The 15693-nt window shown below is 53.2% G+C and overlaps 7 protein-coding genes across 7 annotated transcripts; 4 read left to right on the top strand and 3 right to left on the bottom strand.

The window, feature by feature from the left end:
* Nucleotides 1–76: 76 nt before the first annotated feature.
* On the top strand, nucleotides 77–1249 carry UA08_08425 (hypothetical protein; the record flags this gene model as incomplete). The annotated part of the gene is made up of 2 exons (XM_020263535.1): nucleotides 77–107; nucleotides 174–1249. 2 exons carry the CDS (start codon nucleotides 77–79, stop codon nucleotides 1247–1249), a joined length of 1107 nt encoding a protein of 368 aa, XP_020116333.1.
* A 723-nt stretch (nucleotides 1250–1972) lies between these two features.
* Nucleotides 1973–4379, bottom strand: UA08_08426 (hypothetical protein; the record flags this gene model as incomplete). The annotated part of the gene is made up of 10 exons (XM_020263536.1): nucleotides 1973–2077; nucleotides 2140–2227; nucleotides 2304–2319; nucleotides 2377–2420; nucleotides 2528–2761; nucleotides 3021–3115; nucleotides 3174–3541; nucleotides 3602–4026; nucleotides 4076–4291; nucleotides 4360–4379. The coding sequence occupies 10 exons, from the start codon at nucleotides 4377–4379 to the stop codon at nucleotides 1973–1975; spliced, it is 1611 nt and encodes a 536-aa protein (XP_020116332.1).
* Nucleotides 4380–5125: 746 nt separating this feature from the next.
* On the top strand, nucleotides 5126–5644 carry UA08_08427 (54S ribosomal protein L19, mitochondrial; the record flags this gene model as incomplete). The annotated part of the gene is made up of 2 exons (XM_020263537.1): nucleotides 5126–5254; nucleotides 5312–5644. 2 exons carry the CDS (start codon nucleotides 5126–5128, stop codon nucleotides 5642–5644), a joined length of 462 nt encoding a protein of 153 aa, XP_020116327.1.
* A 175-nt stretch (nucleotides 5645–5819) lies between these two features.
* Nucleotides 5820–7457, bottom strand: UA08_08428 (hypothetical protein; the record flags this gene model as incomplete). Its single annotated transcript, XM_020263538.1, has 1 exon — nucleotides 5820–7457. One exon carries the CDS (start codon nucleotides 7455–7457, stop codon nucleotides 5820–5822), a length of 1638 nt encoding a protein of 545 aa, XP_020116326.1.
* A 335-nt stretch (nucleotides 7458–7792) lies between these two features.
* On the bottom strand, nucleotides 7793–9169 carry UA08_08429 (hypothetical protein; the record flags this gene model as incomplete). The annotated part of the gene is made up of 7 exons (XM_020263539.1): nucleotides 7793–8164; nucleotides 8223–8294; nucleotides 8352–8452; nucleotides 8509–8627; nucleotides 8681–8739; nucleotides 8789–8863; nucleotides 8921–9169. 7 exons carry the CDS (start codon nucleotides 9167–9169, stop codon nucleotides 7793–7795), a joined length of 1047 nt encoding a protein of 348 aa, XP_020116434.1.
* A 433-nt stretch (nucleotides 9170–9602) lies between these two features.
* On the top strand, nucleotides 9603–11296 carry UA08_08430 (hypothetical protein; the record flags this gene model as incomplete). The annotated part of the gene is made up of 3 exons (XM_020263540.1): nucleotides 9603–9827; nucleotides 9907–10148; nucleotides 10213–11296. 3 exons carry the CDS (start codon nucleotides 9603–9605, stop codon nucleotides 11294–11296), a joined length of 1551 nt encoding a protein of 516 aa, XP_020116435.1.
* A 938-nt stretch (nucleotides 11297–12234) lies between these two features.
* On the top strand, nucleotides 12235–15007 carry UA08_08431 (hypothetical protein; the record flags this gene model as incomplete). The annotated part of the gene is made up of 4 exons (XM_020263541.1): nucleotides 12235–12250; nucleotides 12327–12679; nucleotides 12735–14139; nucleotides 14208–15007. 4 exons carry the CDS (start codon nucleotides 12235–12237, stop codon nucleotides 15005–15007), a joined length of 2574 nt encoding a protein of 857 aa, XP_020116432.1.
* Between the last annotated feature and the right edge of the window lie 686 nt (nucleotides 15008–15693).

Genomic DNA, 15693 nt, shown 5'->3' on the forward strand with positions numbered 1-15693 from the left:
GACGACGCCGGCTGCACACTATACTGCGTGCAGTGAAGGCGGGCCCGCAGATCGGCTGCACCGCAAAACTCTCAGCATGCATCATCATCTCTCGACCATCCCGCGAGGTATGTTTCTTTATATTCATTGCCCATCTACGCTGCAAAGCATCATGCTAATACAGCCATGCATAGCCTTCCTGTCCTCTCTGCGCACCAATCTGCAGATCTCCTTTGAAGACCTCAGTGCGTCTTCGTCTTCTCGCCAGCCGCCATCAGCCAGCGAAGACTACTCAAACGACGCCTCTTCTTCCGCGGGCTTTGCGGATGATCTCGAGGATCCCCCGTCTCCAACAGACACATCGACCACCTCGACTACTCAGCAGTCCTTCCCCCTGCCGGCTACCTGGACCTACCATGCCTCGACGGACGGTGACCGTCGGGCTGCCCTCAGACTCGTTGCTGATAGCATCCGCGAGCAGCGTGTGAACGCCATACGTAGTATTCTACTCCATCCGGCAGTCCTTGCGGCTGCCTTTTCTCTGCTTACGTTGTTCGTGCGCTGTGCGTTGCATGGCCAGGAGCAGAAGAAAAAGGGGGCCGTGGCATGTCTGCTCGCCACTGCCGGTCTGACAGCAGCTGCAGTTATAGTTGCATACCGCACAACCAGACACTACCTGACCATGGCATCAGCCGTCGAAGATACAGCTTGGCTGCGAGAGGGACTCGTTCAGCAGCAGCAGCAGCAGCAGCAGCGCAATAATCACCACCCAAACTCGCATGGACCTGCAGGCAGCTCCAAACACCACAGCCATCACAACTCAGGAACCTCCGAGGACGAACTCCTAATAACCAGAGACCACGAAGAAATAGTCGCTGCCCTGGTCCTCCGCACCGCTCGCACCAACGCACTCACCTCCGGTGCCCCGAGTGCCAACGGCATGCGCGCCCTCCGCCATCGACACAGCAATAGCTCCACGACCGGCCGTTTGACGGGCGTGATTCGCGCATGGACAGTGAAAAAGTCTCATCGAAATCACGGCCTGGGCCTGGGTCTGCTCGAGTCGGCAGTCGCTATTTGTCGAGTGCGCAGGCTCGACGGCCCCATATTCGCGGACGATGAGCGGTTTTGTGGTGCGCATGTCGTCTCGCCCGGATACTACTGGTGGTGGTCGTGGTGCTGGTGGCATTTTGGTCATGCTAGATCTGCTGAGAAAGCGGAACTGAAGGCCAAGGAGTGCTTGAGGGCGGTCATTGAGGGGAAGCAATGATACTTTCTATCTATATGCACTGATGATTTATGATAATGATTTTTTCTTTTTTTGGGGGGGCCTTTTTGCCTTTTGCCGTTTTGTGTCGACGTTGTCAGATTCATACACTTATACCCGGGATACATGATATTGATACATTAGCTTAGGTACTTATTTATACAAAGATGGCAGGCTGGAGCTATATGGATTTACTAGGGAGGATAGGATGATATTCATATTTCGAATCGGTCTTTGACATTGTTGTAGTTGCTCCTGACATCGCCCATTCATGCAACGAGGGTAGTACCTGATTAGAGGACATCAAAAAAGGACAAAAGGGGAAAGAGAAAAAACCCTCCCCCACCAATGACGACCATCACATATTCGTGACATGTCTTTCCAAGTCGTGGATATGTACTGTCTTTGTCACCCCAAGGTGTGCGATGTAGATGTAGATAAACTCAGACTCAGTAACACCAGTTCGATTTCGATCTCAAGTCGATTGGAGTTAGACATGGTCGAATCCCCAGACCGGTTTTCCCATCTATACATCCATCCGTCCATGCATCATTAGTCTTGGATATGTCATGGGATAACTTGGGAGACTCACGCGTGCTAAAACGAACACAACCTGATCAAAATATCAAAAGGCAGGATGATATGGTCAGATTTATCTGATTCATTGAATGTCTGTCCGGTAGAGCGAAAACTTACATCGCGAGTAGTGACCGTCTGGAGATGAAGTTAGCTGACATGAAGCATATCATTTAGGGAGAGGGAGATCTCTACCTTTCTTCCATATTTTTCGGTGTTGGCTGACTCAAGGAGCAACACGAGATTCTTGAGGATCTGAGAGATCAGAGTGTCAATATACTCTGTGCAGCACAGTAAGGGGCGAAGTGTACACGCACCTCTTGGAGACGCGCTCTCAGCACCAGCTTGATCTCTTCGTAGATATTATAGGAGATACGCTTGACACCACCACGACGAGCAAGACGGCTGTTCAACATGAGTAAGTGAGGACTTGGTATTCGTCTGACATACAGCTGAGAACAAGGCAGATTGGCGCACGAACCGAATGGCTGGTTTAGCTGTAGAGACCTCTCAATTAGAACAGTTAGCATATTGGACTAAACGGACAGACTTACTGATCCCATTGATAGTATCACGAGTAAGGCGTCCGCGTCGTCTTCTGTTTAAGGGGAGCAGGAGTCAGTCATCCCTCTCGTAGTGCCGTGGATGAAGGGTATGACTACGTATCTGGCTGTGAGGTTCACAGCGAGGGGCAGATTGGCTCACCTGTGACGCAGTCCTCGACCCAAGCTATTCGGTGGAGGGGCCATTTTCGAGATGTAACTTGGCGATGCTTCTGAGGTTGGTTTGGTCTTAGTGAGTTGAACTGGGCGAAGAGTAGAGTCAAGTGGGAAGATAGCAACTGTGTGAGGGGGAAAGCGAGAGAGGGAGAAGAGGAAGAGGAGGAGGAGGAGCAAACACAAACATGTCAAGTCAACCTCTGAAAACGACTGCTTCGTTCTATGTCCATGAAAGAAACGCATGAGGAGAGAAAGTAATATGATTATTAATGAATTAACTTAAGACAACTAGTACCAATACTTGAGCAGTTCGCTTCTTGAGTTCAATCACGAAAAGTCTTCCAAGAGGACTGCATGAGATAAGTGAACAAACGCCGTGACTGCAACGAGTGAATACAACAGATATTATCATCTTTTATCGTGAATCGACGTATATATATATATATATATACTTGTGGTAAGACGGTATACCCCCTTACGAGATGAATGTAGCCTCAGAGAACAGAGTGCCTTCTTCAGCAGTCTCAGTCTCGCCTTCTTTGACCTTCAGGGTGAGCTTGTCCTGAGGAGAGTACTGTCATGACACACAGTCAGTAAAAGAGCAAAGATGGCATATGATGTGGGCATATTACCTGGTAGATATATGGCCTTGTGCCAGCAACGCTGCCCACGAATGTCTTCACAAATCCAGGAAGCTCGTACATGACGTCTATCCGGTCGAGTCTCTTGCCAAGGGAGCCCGCCAGTTCGGCCTGGAGATCCTTGTCCTTGCCGTCCCATGCGAACTTGATCACCTTTGGCTCTGGCCAGTCGTTTTCCGAATCCGTGTTCGTCTCGACGTGCTCAGCAGAGTTGGTTGAGCCCGCATAGAGGATCTTGTCGTCTTTCACAATTCCGCCTACGTTGACGACGGTCGATCCATATGATGGCGGGGTAGTGAACTCCATCATAAAAGCCGAGTATGACGGACTCTGGAAGTTGACAAAGTTCCATCTCGATGCTATATTCTGTTATTCTCCGCTTCGTCAAATCATTTTAATCCAGGGGGAAATTAAAATACCAGCATGATGGGGCTTCATGCCCTGGAGCGCAAAAGAGTAGAAGCCTCGACCCTTCAAGTCATACGTCTTCTCTTTAGTGGTGATAGTACCCTCGACCAAGCAGCGAGGCCAAAAGGCATGTCGCATTGAGCCCCACGGATTCGCAGGATCGGTGCCAAAGTACGAAGTGCCGTTCTCGCCAATGACCAGACCGGGGGCTTGCTGGGTGAAAGTCAGGTTAACAAGACTGTCCTCGTTCACCGCCGACTTGACCGTATAAGCGGTGCCTTCCTCGTTGAGTGTTAAGGCGAAGTTGTCCGCTCCAAAGGAGTACATGTCCGGGTCAAACATATGGTTTGAAAGTGTGTCCGAGTGCCAAATGTGTGGTGCATCGCCAGCGAGCGAGTAGATCTTTGAGTTGAATTGGCAAGTTGTGTGAAGGCCACTGTCACGGATTAGCCAGACTTCTGCAAGACAAGATACAAGTTCCTTACGCGACATTGCTGTAGATAACTTGGACCCACGCCAGAGCGCCATTGTCCGCCATGATGTAGAAGGTCTGCGTTTCCACCGACGTATACTGATGAGCCTGCCATTTGAGGTCCTCCTTCTTCAGTACTGTGTAGGGCGTCTTTTCGGCCTGTTTGGTGACGGGCTGGATAGCCTCGGGGCCGTAGATCGGTTCTTGCGTTCCAGCCACATTGGCCAAACTGGAAACACGCTTTTCCGTCAGCAACCGGGGGGTTCAAAAGGCACACAGACAGGAGGAAGACCGTACGTCTGCTTGAGCCAGTTCATGACTGCGGTGGGATTATTTTGTATTTACGTAATCAGACTGACCGCAAACTTGCAAGTCCCAGCTCGACGTGAGGAAGCAGACTAATGATAATGCAGAGGAACGAACGCGGCTGTATATGTGAGGGGCAGAGAAGCTTTTCGCAGTGAGCAGTCGTCAAGTTAGTTGGGAAGCTAGCAGTGGGCCTGGCTGGGTGACTTGGCCAATGCTTTGCCGCCTAAGGACGATCGCTGGGTCTGCTAGCTGGACGGAAGCCCTAAGGAATTGGCGATGATATGAAGCTGTTGTACTTGACAAGTTGGTCGTTGGCGATGAGAGCAGAGGAGAGAGAGAGAGAGAGAGAGAAGTAGTTGAGAGGAGCCGAGTTGATTATCTAATCTCGTCAAATCGACGCGATGACGTCTTTCGCCAGCCCAGAATGCCGCCCAATCGGGTTAGTCAACAGTTTCGACTCGAGTGGTCAACGCTCAAGCACAGAGCTGGAAGAATGCCGGTATACAGCGCTTGTGCAGCGATGTAACGGTTAGCTAAAAGTAGTTACGTATTGGCTATCTGGCTTGTTACTCATTTTATGTGCTTGAGCCTTGAGGGCATCTTCTACAGCACGCTCGCACGTGATTGGCCCGCGGCTCCTCGGAAAAACAAGAACAGCCGCTTCCGACGCCAAGCATCGAACAGTCCTTCTCTCTTCTCATAATTTGATGTTGTCTCGGTCCAAACACTCTCCAACGTCAACGCAGACCTCACAATGGCCCGCAAAGCCCTCGCAAAAGACCAATTCGTCAAGCTCATTGTGGGCGCTGGCCAGGCCAGCCCCAGTCCCCCTGTTGGTCCAGCCCTGGGAAGCAAAGGAGTCAAGAGCATGGATTTCTGCAAGGTATAAACAACCACAGCTCCGAATGATTTGATTGCCTATGCTAATACTGAATGTCAGGAATTCAACGCCCGGACAGCGCATATTCAGCCCGGCACCCCGGTTCCAGCCTACATCACCATCCGCCCCGACCGCTCGTTCGCCTTTGAGCTGCGCACCCCTACTACATCGTGGCTACTACTACAAGCAGCACAGGTCGAACCGCGCAAGGGCCGTCTACGCGGCGCCCAGAATCCCGGCACAGAAGTCGTTGGCTCAGTGACCCTGAAACACGTATACGAGATCGCCAAAATCAAGCAGTCAGAGTTGAGACTGTCGGGATTGAGTTTGCAAGGCCTATGCAAGAGTGTTATTGCACAGGCCAAATCGATTGGCATCAACGTGGTCATGTGACCTGGGTTCTAAGGAGTTATACCTTCGATCATTGCGCCGGCGTTTAGAAGGAATTGTATATTATTTGGGTTTGAAGGAATCAGATATGTATACTACAACTATTTCAGGAGCTTTTCTATATTTTATACACACACAACAAAGCATATATTCTATCATCATCCCCGCCGTCGATCTGTCACTTCCCTCTAATCCTGTCAATGACCGAGGCAGGGTCATTGCATTCATCTCCCTGCCACGCTATGTACTGATCCGGGCGGATGATAGTGATCGAGGCGGGATATTTGCTCCTTGCAATACCAACAGACAGCCTGAGCCGTGTGATGGGCAGTCCAACCCTCGCAGCGACATTCAAGAAACGTGCAACCAGCACGTCTGACGCCTCCACATCCAACAAGGTGAACCCCTTGCCAAAGTGATTCAGCAACGGCGTTCCATCCTCAAGCCATACATGCGGCGCCCGATGCCCGGGGCTGGCGTAATGCCAATACTCTGTGGCGCTATACGGTGGAGCTTCCCAGGTGCCCTTGATCGTCAGGGGAGACTCGTCGTAGCGTTGACCCAGAGTGACGCCCAGACTGTTCCACTGCTGATATGTGATCTTGTAGGCGGTGTCACCGCGTGCACACCGCTGCCCTTGAGTAGCACTGTGTCCGAGAGGAGGGAGCTCGGCGAATATGTCGCTCACTTTCTTCATCGAGTAGCTGTTCTCCATTGCAGAGCTGGTCACCCGGTCCCCGACTGGCCTTCGTTCGGCGTCGTAACTTGACAGCAGCTTCTCGCCGCCCCAGCCATGCAACACGCCAGCGAGCTTCCATGCGAGGTTCACAGCATCGCCAATCCCCAGATTCATGTTATGGCCACCCGTGGGAGGACAGAGGTGTGCTGCGTCACCGGCGATGAACAAACGGCCGGTGGAATATGAATCGGCCAGGCGAGTGAAGACGCGGAACGAAGACGAACTGATTACTTCCAACGGCACGCGCGCACCCAGAACATTCTGTCCGGCTTGTATGACTTCCTCATCTGTTGGGTCTGGTTCGTTGTCGTCGACCATAACACTGAACCCCCAGTGCTCGTCATCCGGGATGCTAATAATGGTACAGTTTGCGGGACTCAGCACCATTAGAAAGGCCAATGCATCATGCGCCGGAGAGCTGATCATATCACGAATTTTATATCCTTCGCTTCGGACCACATAGCTACAAGCTCGAGATATAGGACCGACGCCTTTTCGTGAGATTCCCGCCGCTTTTCGCACAAGACTGTGTGGCCCATCGGCGCCAATTAGATAGTCTGACGACACGCGATGGATGGTTCCCTCTGCTAATGACTTCAGTTCCGTGACCGCCTTGTCGATATCTTGCTGTGCAGAGGTAGCTTCCCAGCCTCGCCAGATTTGTGCGCCGAGCTCAATAGCTCGCTTTTGCAGGACGCGCATTAAGATCGGCTGGGGCAGACTCAGGGACGGCTCAGCGGCGTATTCCCGCGACTCCTCGACATGCCGTCCGTATTGCAACGGATATGCGCCTAGTGGCTGCTCCGCGATGCTTTCAGTGATGATTACTTTCTGGTCTGGGTTGCGCGTCTGCCAGGACAGCTGGCGCAGTTCGTCGCTCACGCCCCATCGATGGTAATGCTCTAGGGTGCGGAGGTCGTTGCCGCGGCCCTTGGGGTGACCATCGACGATGTCTAGGTCACGGTCTACGACGAGGACGTCGACGCCGTGTACTCGCAGCTCGATTGCTAGGGAGAGACCGATGGGGCCTGCTCCGACGACTAACACTGGGATGGTGTCTGGGATAGTTGCAACCATCTTTGGTGGCAAGCTCGAAGTGATGCAGCAACAATCTGAGGGGATGGAAAGATACACAGCTACATTTGTTATGACATGCATGCCAGTGGAAGGGGCAGCAATGGCGTGCTTTGATGGATCTCCTCGATCATTCGATACATACGATGCTAGCGGCGCATTGACCTGGCTCTAGCAGAAGCCTCTCGCATCAACTAGGTCTGGATATCCGTGAGAGCGATGTCTAGGTAGGTAACTTATATCCGGCTTACAAAGATACTAGGGTGGTTTATCCGTACTCATACTCTGGCTAGGCTATGTTATCAATCAAATATGGTTGGCCCTAAAGTAACGTTTAGTCAAAACCCGTCCAGTCCCAGCTTCACCACCGGCGCTTCGTCCGGCCCGTTCTCGGCCTGCCACTCGCTTAACGTCTTCCCATTAGGATCCCAATAGGGCCGCTCGCCATAGACCGCCGTCCGCTTGCCCTCTCTTTCCTCGGTGTTGTATCCACCGGGAATGGCGCGGTGAATGACGACGCGGTTGTCCCAGAACGCCACGCTGCCGGCCTCCCAGTGCCAGCGCACGGTCAGGTCGTCGGCGGAATGGAGATGGTCACGCAGGAAGTTGAGCGTGTGGAACGACTCGCTGGCCTTGAGTTCGGCTATGTTGACTACGAATGCTGGGTTGTAGAAGAGTGCCTTGAGGGAGGTTACGGGGTGCGTGCGGATCTGTCTCTCTGTCAGATATGCTGTCTCCAAGGAATAGGCGCGGCTAGGTGTAGCGTACAAGTGGATGCTCTCTGCGTACGGGCAGCCGGAAGGTAGTGCCGCCACTGTTGATGGTGTTGATAAAGACATTCTATAGAATATCTTAGTGAATGTTCAGAGCCCGCAGCCTACAGGGTGGAGAGCATACCTCTGAGCTGTGGACCGCATGCAGTCCCTCGAATGTCTTTTGAAAGGTCGGGCTCAGTTTGTCGAACAGCGCCGTCTGGCTGGTGAAGATGGTGTCTCCTCCTGCAGCAGTCTGGTCAGTGGCCGAGACTAGAGCGCCTTGGACGCTCATTACATACCATATTCAGGAGACTTGACCATTCGGAGCATCGTGTACGAAGGCGGGTTGATTTCGAAGGAGTGGTCAGAGTGGTATTCCGCAAAGGCGCCGCTGGCATTCTGGAAAGACCGAATGTCACTGGAGCAGTGAGCACGTATACACAGCGAGACAGAGATTCAGGCTATGCCTACCCTCCGCGCCCTAGAATAGTAACATGGCGTGGATCGACCTGGTTTGGGTCTCGGTCTTGCTGCACGACTTAGCACGGACATCGTCTATATGATATGGCTTTGACTCACGATGCCGAAATGCTTCGTAAATTCATGCTGTCCCTCGATCGTGAGATCCTGGTCTCGGAAAAAGACGACTCCTCTCTGTCCGCATTTGAAGCGTGAGTATACAAGGCCATCCGTTATTTAATGATATCTCACCTCGGCAACCAGCAGCGCCAACTCGTCTCTCTGCTTCTCGTCCAACCGACTCAGCTGCACGCCCTGCAGCTCCGTGCCAATGTACGGCGTCAGATGCTTCACCTTGGTGACTGCCGCCAACAGCGCGGACTTGCGCGGGTCAGCGAACAACGCGCGGTCCGGGGGTGGCTGGATTTCCTCGACTGGCGGGTCGATGGGCTTGAACGAGAAGACTTTCTCGGTGAGGCCGGTGTGGGTTGCGATGGGCATTGTGATGCTCTGTCTTGGTTTAACGATATCGAGGCTCTACCTCGCCAGCGGTGGGCTATATCTTAAGATGAACCGATTAACATCTTCAGGGATTGTCAAGTCCTTGCATAATCAGAAGCTCTGTGGCGTCATTCGGAGCTGCAGTTAGGGCACGGCGGCGTCCAGTCAGAATTTCGCCGCAGTCTCTAGCACATCACGACATCTGCATCGCGGCTGATGCCAGAACGTGCAAACCCCGACTGTTCACATTCAACCTCACTCATTCGTGCGCGCAGAGGCGTGATGGGCCACACGTGGTTGGCATGCAGCAAACCCCGGATAAGCGACAGAGCGCGCGGTATAGTGTGTATATGTGTATATATATATATAGGGCATCATCTTCTGCAATCAGCTTGCTCTCATTCTCAAACAGGGGACTATATGGAAGAACAAAATGGCCGACGCTACTGACGTGACAAAAACCGCCATAGTCAACGACGCAGACCGATTGCCCCGTGAGTCAATCGACTTGCACCGCGAGCTCATTGATACCTCGGCGGTCGACGATGTGCTGACCAAGAAGATGGCGCTGGTCAATGCCGCAATCGACGAGATCGGAATGACGGCGTTGCAGTGGAAGCTCTTCTTCCTGAACGGCTACGGCTATGCTGTCGATTCGGTGGGCAAATGCAATGCAATGCAATGCATAATCCATTGATACAGACGGAAAGAGGACGCTTGCTAACAGATAGATACAGCTCCTCGTCTCCTGCCAGTCTATCGCTCAGACAGCTGTAACCCAGCAATGGGGCAGCCCGACTGCCAAAATCCAAGGTGTAGCGCTCGCTTCGCAGGTCGGCCTGCTTGTGGGCGCTGCCGTTTGGGGCTTCTCTGCAGACATCATCGGGCGGAAGCTCGCCTTCAACACCAGCCTGTTCGTCTGTGCTGCGTTTGTGCTGATTGCCGGCGGAATGCCGAATTACATCTCCTTCTCTGCCATGTTTGTGGTGCCGTCGATACGTAACCAAACAACAGGATGTTTGCTGACCGGTTCGTCTGCACAGGGTCGCCATCTACTCGGCGGGCGCTGGAGGAAACTACATCCTTGACGCGACCAATTTTCTCGAGTTCCTGCCCATGTCGCACGCCTGGCTCGTCACGTTCCTGGCCGTGTGGTGGGCGGTCGGATACACCATCACCGGCCTCCTGGCCTGGTGGTTCATGAGCGACTACAGCTGCGCGCCGGACGCCTCTGCTGCCGAGTGCACCAACGCAGACAACATGGGCTGGCGGTATCTGCACATCACCTGCGGCGCGCTGGTGCTTGTCCTGAGTGTCCTGCGCCTCGTCCTCATCCGCATGGTCCAGACACCCAAGTGGCTTGTGAGCCAGAACCGGGACGAGGAGCTCTATCAGGTCCTGCTGGACCTGTCAGTCCGGTACCAGCGCCCGCTCTCGCTGAGCCTGGAGAAGCTGCAGTCGCAGGGACGCGTGCTCCACACGGAGAAATCGGTGTGGTCTGGCCTGCGGCTGAAGAAGCATTTCTCCGGGCTGTTCAGCACGCGCAAGCTGGCATACTCGACGGCCATGATCATCGTCAACTGGCTGCTCATCGGCACCGTGTCGCCGCTGTACGGGGTGTTTCTGCCGTACTATCTCGAGTCGCGCGGCGCAGACACCGGCGACGACTCCAACTACACGACGTGGCGCGACTATGCCATCAACCAGATTGCCGGGCTACTGGGGCCGATTCTCGCGGGCGTCCTGGTCGAGACGCGGTATTTTGGGCGACGAGGCACGCTGGCCGTCGGCGCGGCCATGACCACGGCGCTGCAGCTGGGATACACGCAGATCAAGACGCCGGCGCAGAACCTGGGCGTGTCGGCGGCCATCACGGCGGCGTCCAACGTCTACTACGGCACGATCTACGCCTACACGCCGGAGATCCTGCCGAGCGCACACCGCGCGACGGGCTATGGCCTCTGCGTGGTGGTGAACCGCGTTGGCGGCATCATCGGCGTGCTGGTGGGCAGCTACACCAACGTGACCACGACCACGCCGCTGTGGGTGTGCGCAGGCCTGTATGGCGCGCTGATTTTCACGAGCCTGCTGCTGCCGTTTGAGAGCATGGGCAAGAGGACTGTCTGAGACGGAGTAGAGAGTATAGATATAGAAGAGAATAGTGCCTGCATGCATAGTGACAGGCCCGGCAAACCGGCAACGCAGCATTACTACTCTATGCAGCACTCTACTTCAGAGCAATACACCAAGATAACTAGTAACTATATCTAACTGTACAAGGACAGGGCTCGTATTGCCCGGACAATGGATTGTGAGCGCTGCACAACTCCATTGTATGCACAGTACGGTAATGACAATACGGCACACCCCGGGCTCGGCGTGCCGAACCAGCCGCGCCCCGCCAGTTGCAAGCGTCAAGGACTGCAGTGGGAATAAATACCGTACGCGTAATTACGGCTAGCCGCAAGCGGGTGCTCCCCACCTGCAGCGAAAGTCTTCTTCTGTCTGCCTCTGCTCTTTCTCTCTCTCTCTCGCTCTCACCCTCTCTCTGTCTGTGTCTGTCTCCCTCTCTCTGCCTGCTTCTGCCTGCCTCTGCCTCTGCCTCTGCTCGTCTTTCTCCGTGCTTCTGAATTGTCTCCGTCCGACCGGGTCCTTCGTCGGTGCTGGTCTTCGCGGTCCCGACCGCCACTGCCTGCAGAAACGCTGCCAAAAGCATGACATAACTCGCTCAGAACGCCTTGCAGGAGATCAAAAAGAAAAGAAGACGACGCCGCCGCCGCACTATCAAACAGAATCATTCCTACGCACTTCTATTGCAAACTCGACTGGCCCATTGTTGGCCCTCGGAGTATTACATCTCTCAGTCAGTCGATCGGTTTCCCCGGAAAAATAAGGCCAGGCCAACATTCCATCCGAGAAGACAAAAAAGGCGGGGACGCTGCATACACTCTGCAGCGCACACCACTTTGTGATTGCTCCGAAACAAGAAAAAGCAAGAATCCAGACAGAAGAAAAAAGAAGCGGCGAGTCCTGAGCCCGCCGTTTCCGTTCCCCGCTGAGCAAACATGCCGGCGACGTCAGGTATGTGTCAACGCGCTGTTTGCAGGGAAAGGAAAAGAAAACAAAGAAGTAGTATTGTTCACTTGCACACAATCAGCGACTAACACGGGATTTCCTGCCTGCCCAGAAGAGCCAACCGCCTCGCAGTCTCAACAACAACAGCAGCAACCGCCATCTGCTCATCGCCCAAGCGAACAACAGCCAAACCTAGAAGCGGGGCAGCCACATGCTGTCCGCTTTGCATCGGTAAATCAAGAAATCGAGCCTGAACAGTCTCTGCAGTCTCCTGCGCCGGAACAAAACCAACAGAATGGGCCAATCGCTGCCAATCTGGACGCAGATGCTAAAGACGAGCTGCGCTCTCTAGCCATCAGCTTGCAAGACACTCGCCTGCAAGAGTCGCGCCTACGTAATTTTGCGTTTGAGCCCGTCTCGCTCCCCGTATCCAGAGTACGTACTGGTCCAGACCGACTTGGTCGAGTAACTGACACCCCCCTGTGACTAGGTGAACTCTCGAGACACTGCCAGCGCAGTTGCCTCATACGACAACACCGTTTCTGGCAGCAATTCGCCGCGCATCACTCCTCCCGTGTCTCTCATGCAGTCGCCGCCTCTGACTCCTGCTGCCACGCATTCGCGGGACAGCAAGCCCAGCGAAAACACGGCTCAAGCATCCAATGAGACGAGGAAACACGAACCGTCCGCCATCACTCCGTCATCCTCCGAACCCGCCTCGCATTCAGCTAATCCACCGTCAACTTCTGCCGGCCCAACAAGCGCGCCAGGGACACGGCCGAGCTCTATCGAGTCATCACGAACGACTAATCCAGAAAGCTCTTCTGGTACGACTGCCACTCCAAACCACAGAGCACAGTTCTTCCTCGGGTCTTCTTCCGTGGACGGCAGCTCACAAGATGAAAGCCCACCAATGACTCCGCGACATGAGTATGGCTGGTCTACGCCACCAGGCGGTGCGTCTGGGACCATCACGCCCATCGGCGAGCCAAACGATCCGTACGCCCGGAATAAGCGACCAATTCCAAACAGGAATCTCTCCCAGCTAGATCAAAGATTCATCTTTAGCGGAATTGATTCGAAACGTCGGTCTCACAATTCCAACAACTCGCAGAGTACCGCCGGTGGATATGGCTCTGGTAGCAATCATGACCTAAAGTCGTCAAGTGACAAGCGCTCTTTGTTCGGGAGCAGCAAAAAGGACCACCACGGTCACCGGCATAATGAAAGCCACGGCTCAATGGTCGAGCTCAAACGATTCTTCCGCATGGGCCACAAAAAGCGCGGGGAGTCACCATCTGGCATTTCTAAAAAATCCGCCCTCAAGTCATCCAATGAAAAGAGCAATACTCATCAGATGGCCCCAACGAGCGTTCCCTTTGCTGATGACCATGGTCTTCAATCCAAGTATGGGAAACTGGGCCGAGTGCTCGGGTCCGGAGCGGGAGGATCGGTGCGATTGTTGAAACGAAGCACCGACGGAGTCACATTTGCCGTGAAACAGTTCCGAGATCGTCATACATGGGAGACTGAAAAGGAATATTCGAAAAAAGTCACGGCCGAGTTCTGCATTGGCTCCACGTTACACCATGGAAATATCATTGAAACGCTAGATATCATCCAAGAGGGAGGCCACTGGTACGAGGTTATGGAGTATGCTCCATTCGACTTGTTCGCGATTGTCATGACGGGTAAGATGAGCAAAGAGGAAATCGCCTGCTCCTTTAAGCAGATTGTGAGCGGCGTATCCTATTTACATGCAATGGGTCTCGCCCATCGGGACCTGAAATTGGACAATGTCGTGGTTAACGAGCATGGCATCATGAAGTTGATTGATTTTGGGAGCGCGGTTGTCTTCCGTTATCCTTTTGAGAACGATATTGTGCTAGCCTCAGGTAGGTTTCCTCCTAGTCTTTTTCTCCTCTTCAAAAGAAAGAATAAAAAAGGGGTCTAACGTTCCAAGGCATTGTCGGCTCGGACCCGTACCTGGCACCAGAAGTATACGACGAGAAAAAGTACGACCCTCGACCCACAGACATTTGGTCTCTGGCCATCATTTTCTGTTGCATGACTTTGAGGCGATTTCCTTGGAAGCAGCCACGCGTGACAGACAATTCTTATAAACTATTCGTCTCACCACCTACTCCTGGCACCCCAGTCCCTGACTCGCATCCCCGACGCAGTGAGCAGCGTCCCAAGTCGACCGCAGATCTCCCATCCATGGCAATCGAGGCCAAACCCGGAACCAGTGGCTCTGACAGTCGCCGGCATCACCACCGGCATGGCAGCAACAATCCTCAGCTGCCGAAATCCGAACCGGTCACCAGAGATGAGCCACCCAAGGCCACTTCAACCGAGACACAGCAGTCTCAAGCTCAGCCTGAGTCCCAAACCCAACCATCCCAAGAGGCGCAGTCGTCGACCGAGCCGGTTGAAAAGCCCAAGTCTCGAGAAACAACCAGCAAAGAAGCGCCTCCGCTTCCAGCGGGCTCGGCTCCTACTGGACAGCGTCAGGAGGTCATCAAGGGACCGTGGCGGTTGCTGCGCATTCTGCCCCGAGAATCTCGTTACATAATTGGGCGCATGCTCAAAGTGAATCCCAAAGAACGGGCGACTCTTGACGAAGTCTTGACGGACGACTGGATCCAGAGCATTCAACTCTGCCGGCAGGATGACTTTGGCGCGGTCATCAAGGCAAAGAATCACGGCCATATCCTGGAGCCACCGTCGTCAAGTGCTCCAGTGGCCAGCAAGGGCAAGTGAGCAATATATTAGAACAACCTCGGTGTGCCTTTTTTTTTTTTTTTTTTACTTTCGGCGTTTGGATCCCTCCCGGGCAATACCTACACTAACTGCAGCAACGTATTGTACTGTTCAGCACGGCGTTTTGTTCTTTTTGTGTATTCTGCTCTCATCCCCTCCACCTTTTTTTTTTCTTTTTGCACTTTCTTCTTTCTATAGATTATTTATCCTTGAATGCTTCCCACCAGGCAGCATCCTGTTTTGATATCCTTGCGACGGTTGCAGTCGCATCATCTGTTGACCCCCTGCAGACTCACGCTGTGAATAAAGTATCGATCCATTATTGCTACTATGACCAAGATAATGTTCCCCCCCCCCCACTTCTGTTTAACATTGCTCTTTGACCTGTGTTGTTCTTATAGTTTGCTATCTATCTACGACAGCTGATGCATCTCATCTCCCTTCGATCCGGATTATTTGTTGCTGCGAGTCAGCCAGGATGAAAAGACTATTATTTGTGTATTTAGTTACTTTAGTTACCCATCTAGTACCCGGGAGGAGTGGATGGGCTATGAAATAAATTGATTGACTCTTCTAGAAGCAGTCGTAGTGAGTATTGAGTAGTTAACGAGCTAGCAGCACACGTCGAGGGCGGAGATAATCTCATCCTCTCCGAGCTTCGGAATAAATCAACTTCTTCCCCCCCC

Source organism: Talaromyces atroroseus, assembly GCF_001907595.1.
Source record: "Talaromyces atroroseus strain IBT 11181 chromosome Unknown scaffold_14, whole genome shotgun sequence".
NCBI lineage: Eukaryota > Fungi > Ascomycota > Eurotiomycetes > Eurotiales > Trichocomaceae > Talaromyces > Talaromyces atroroseus.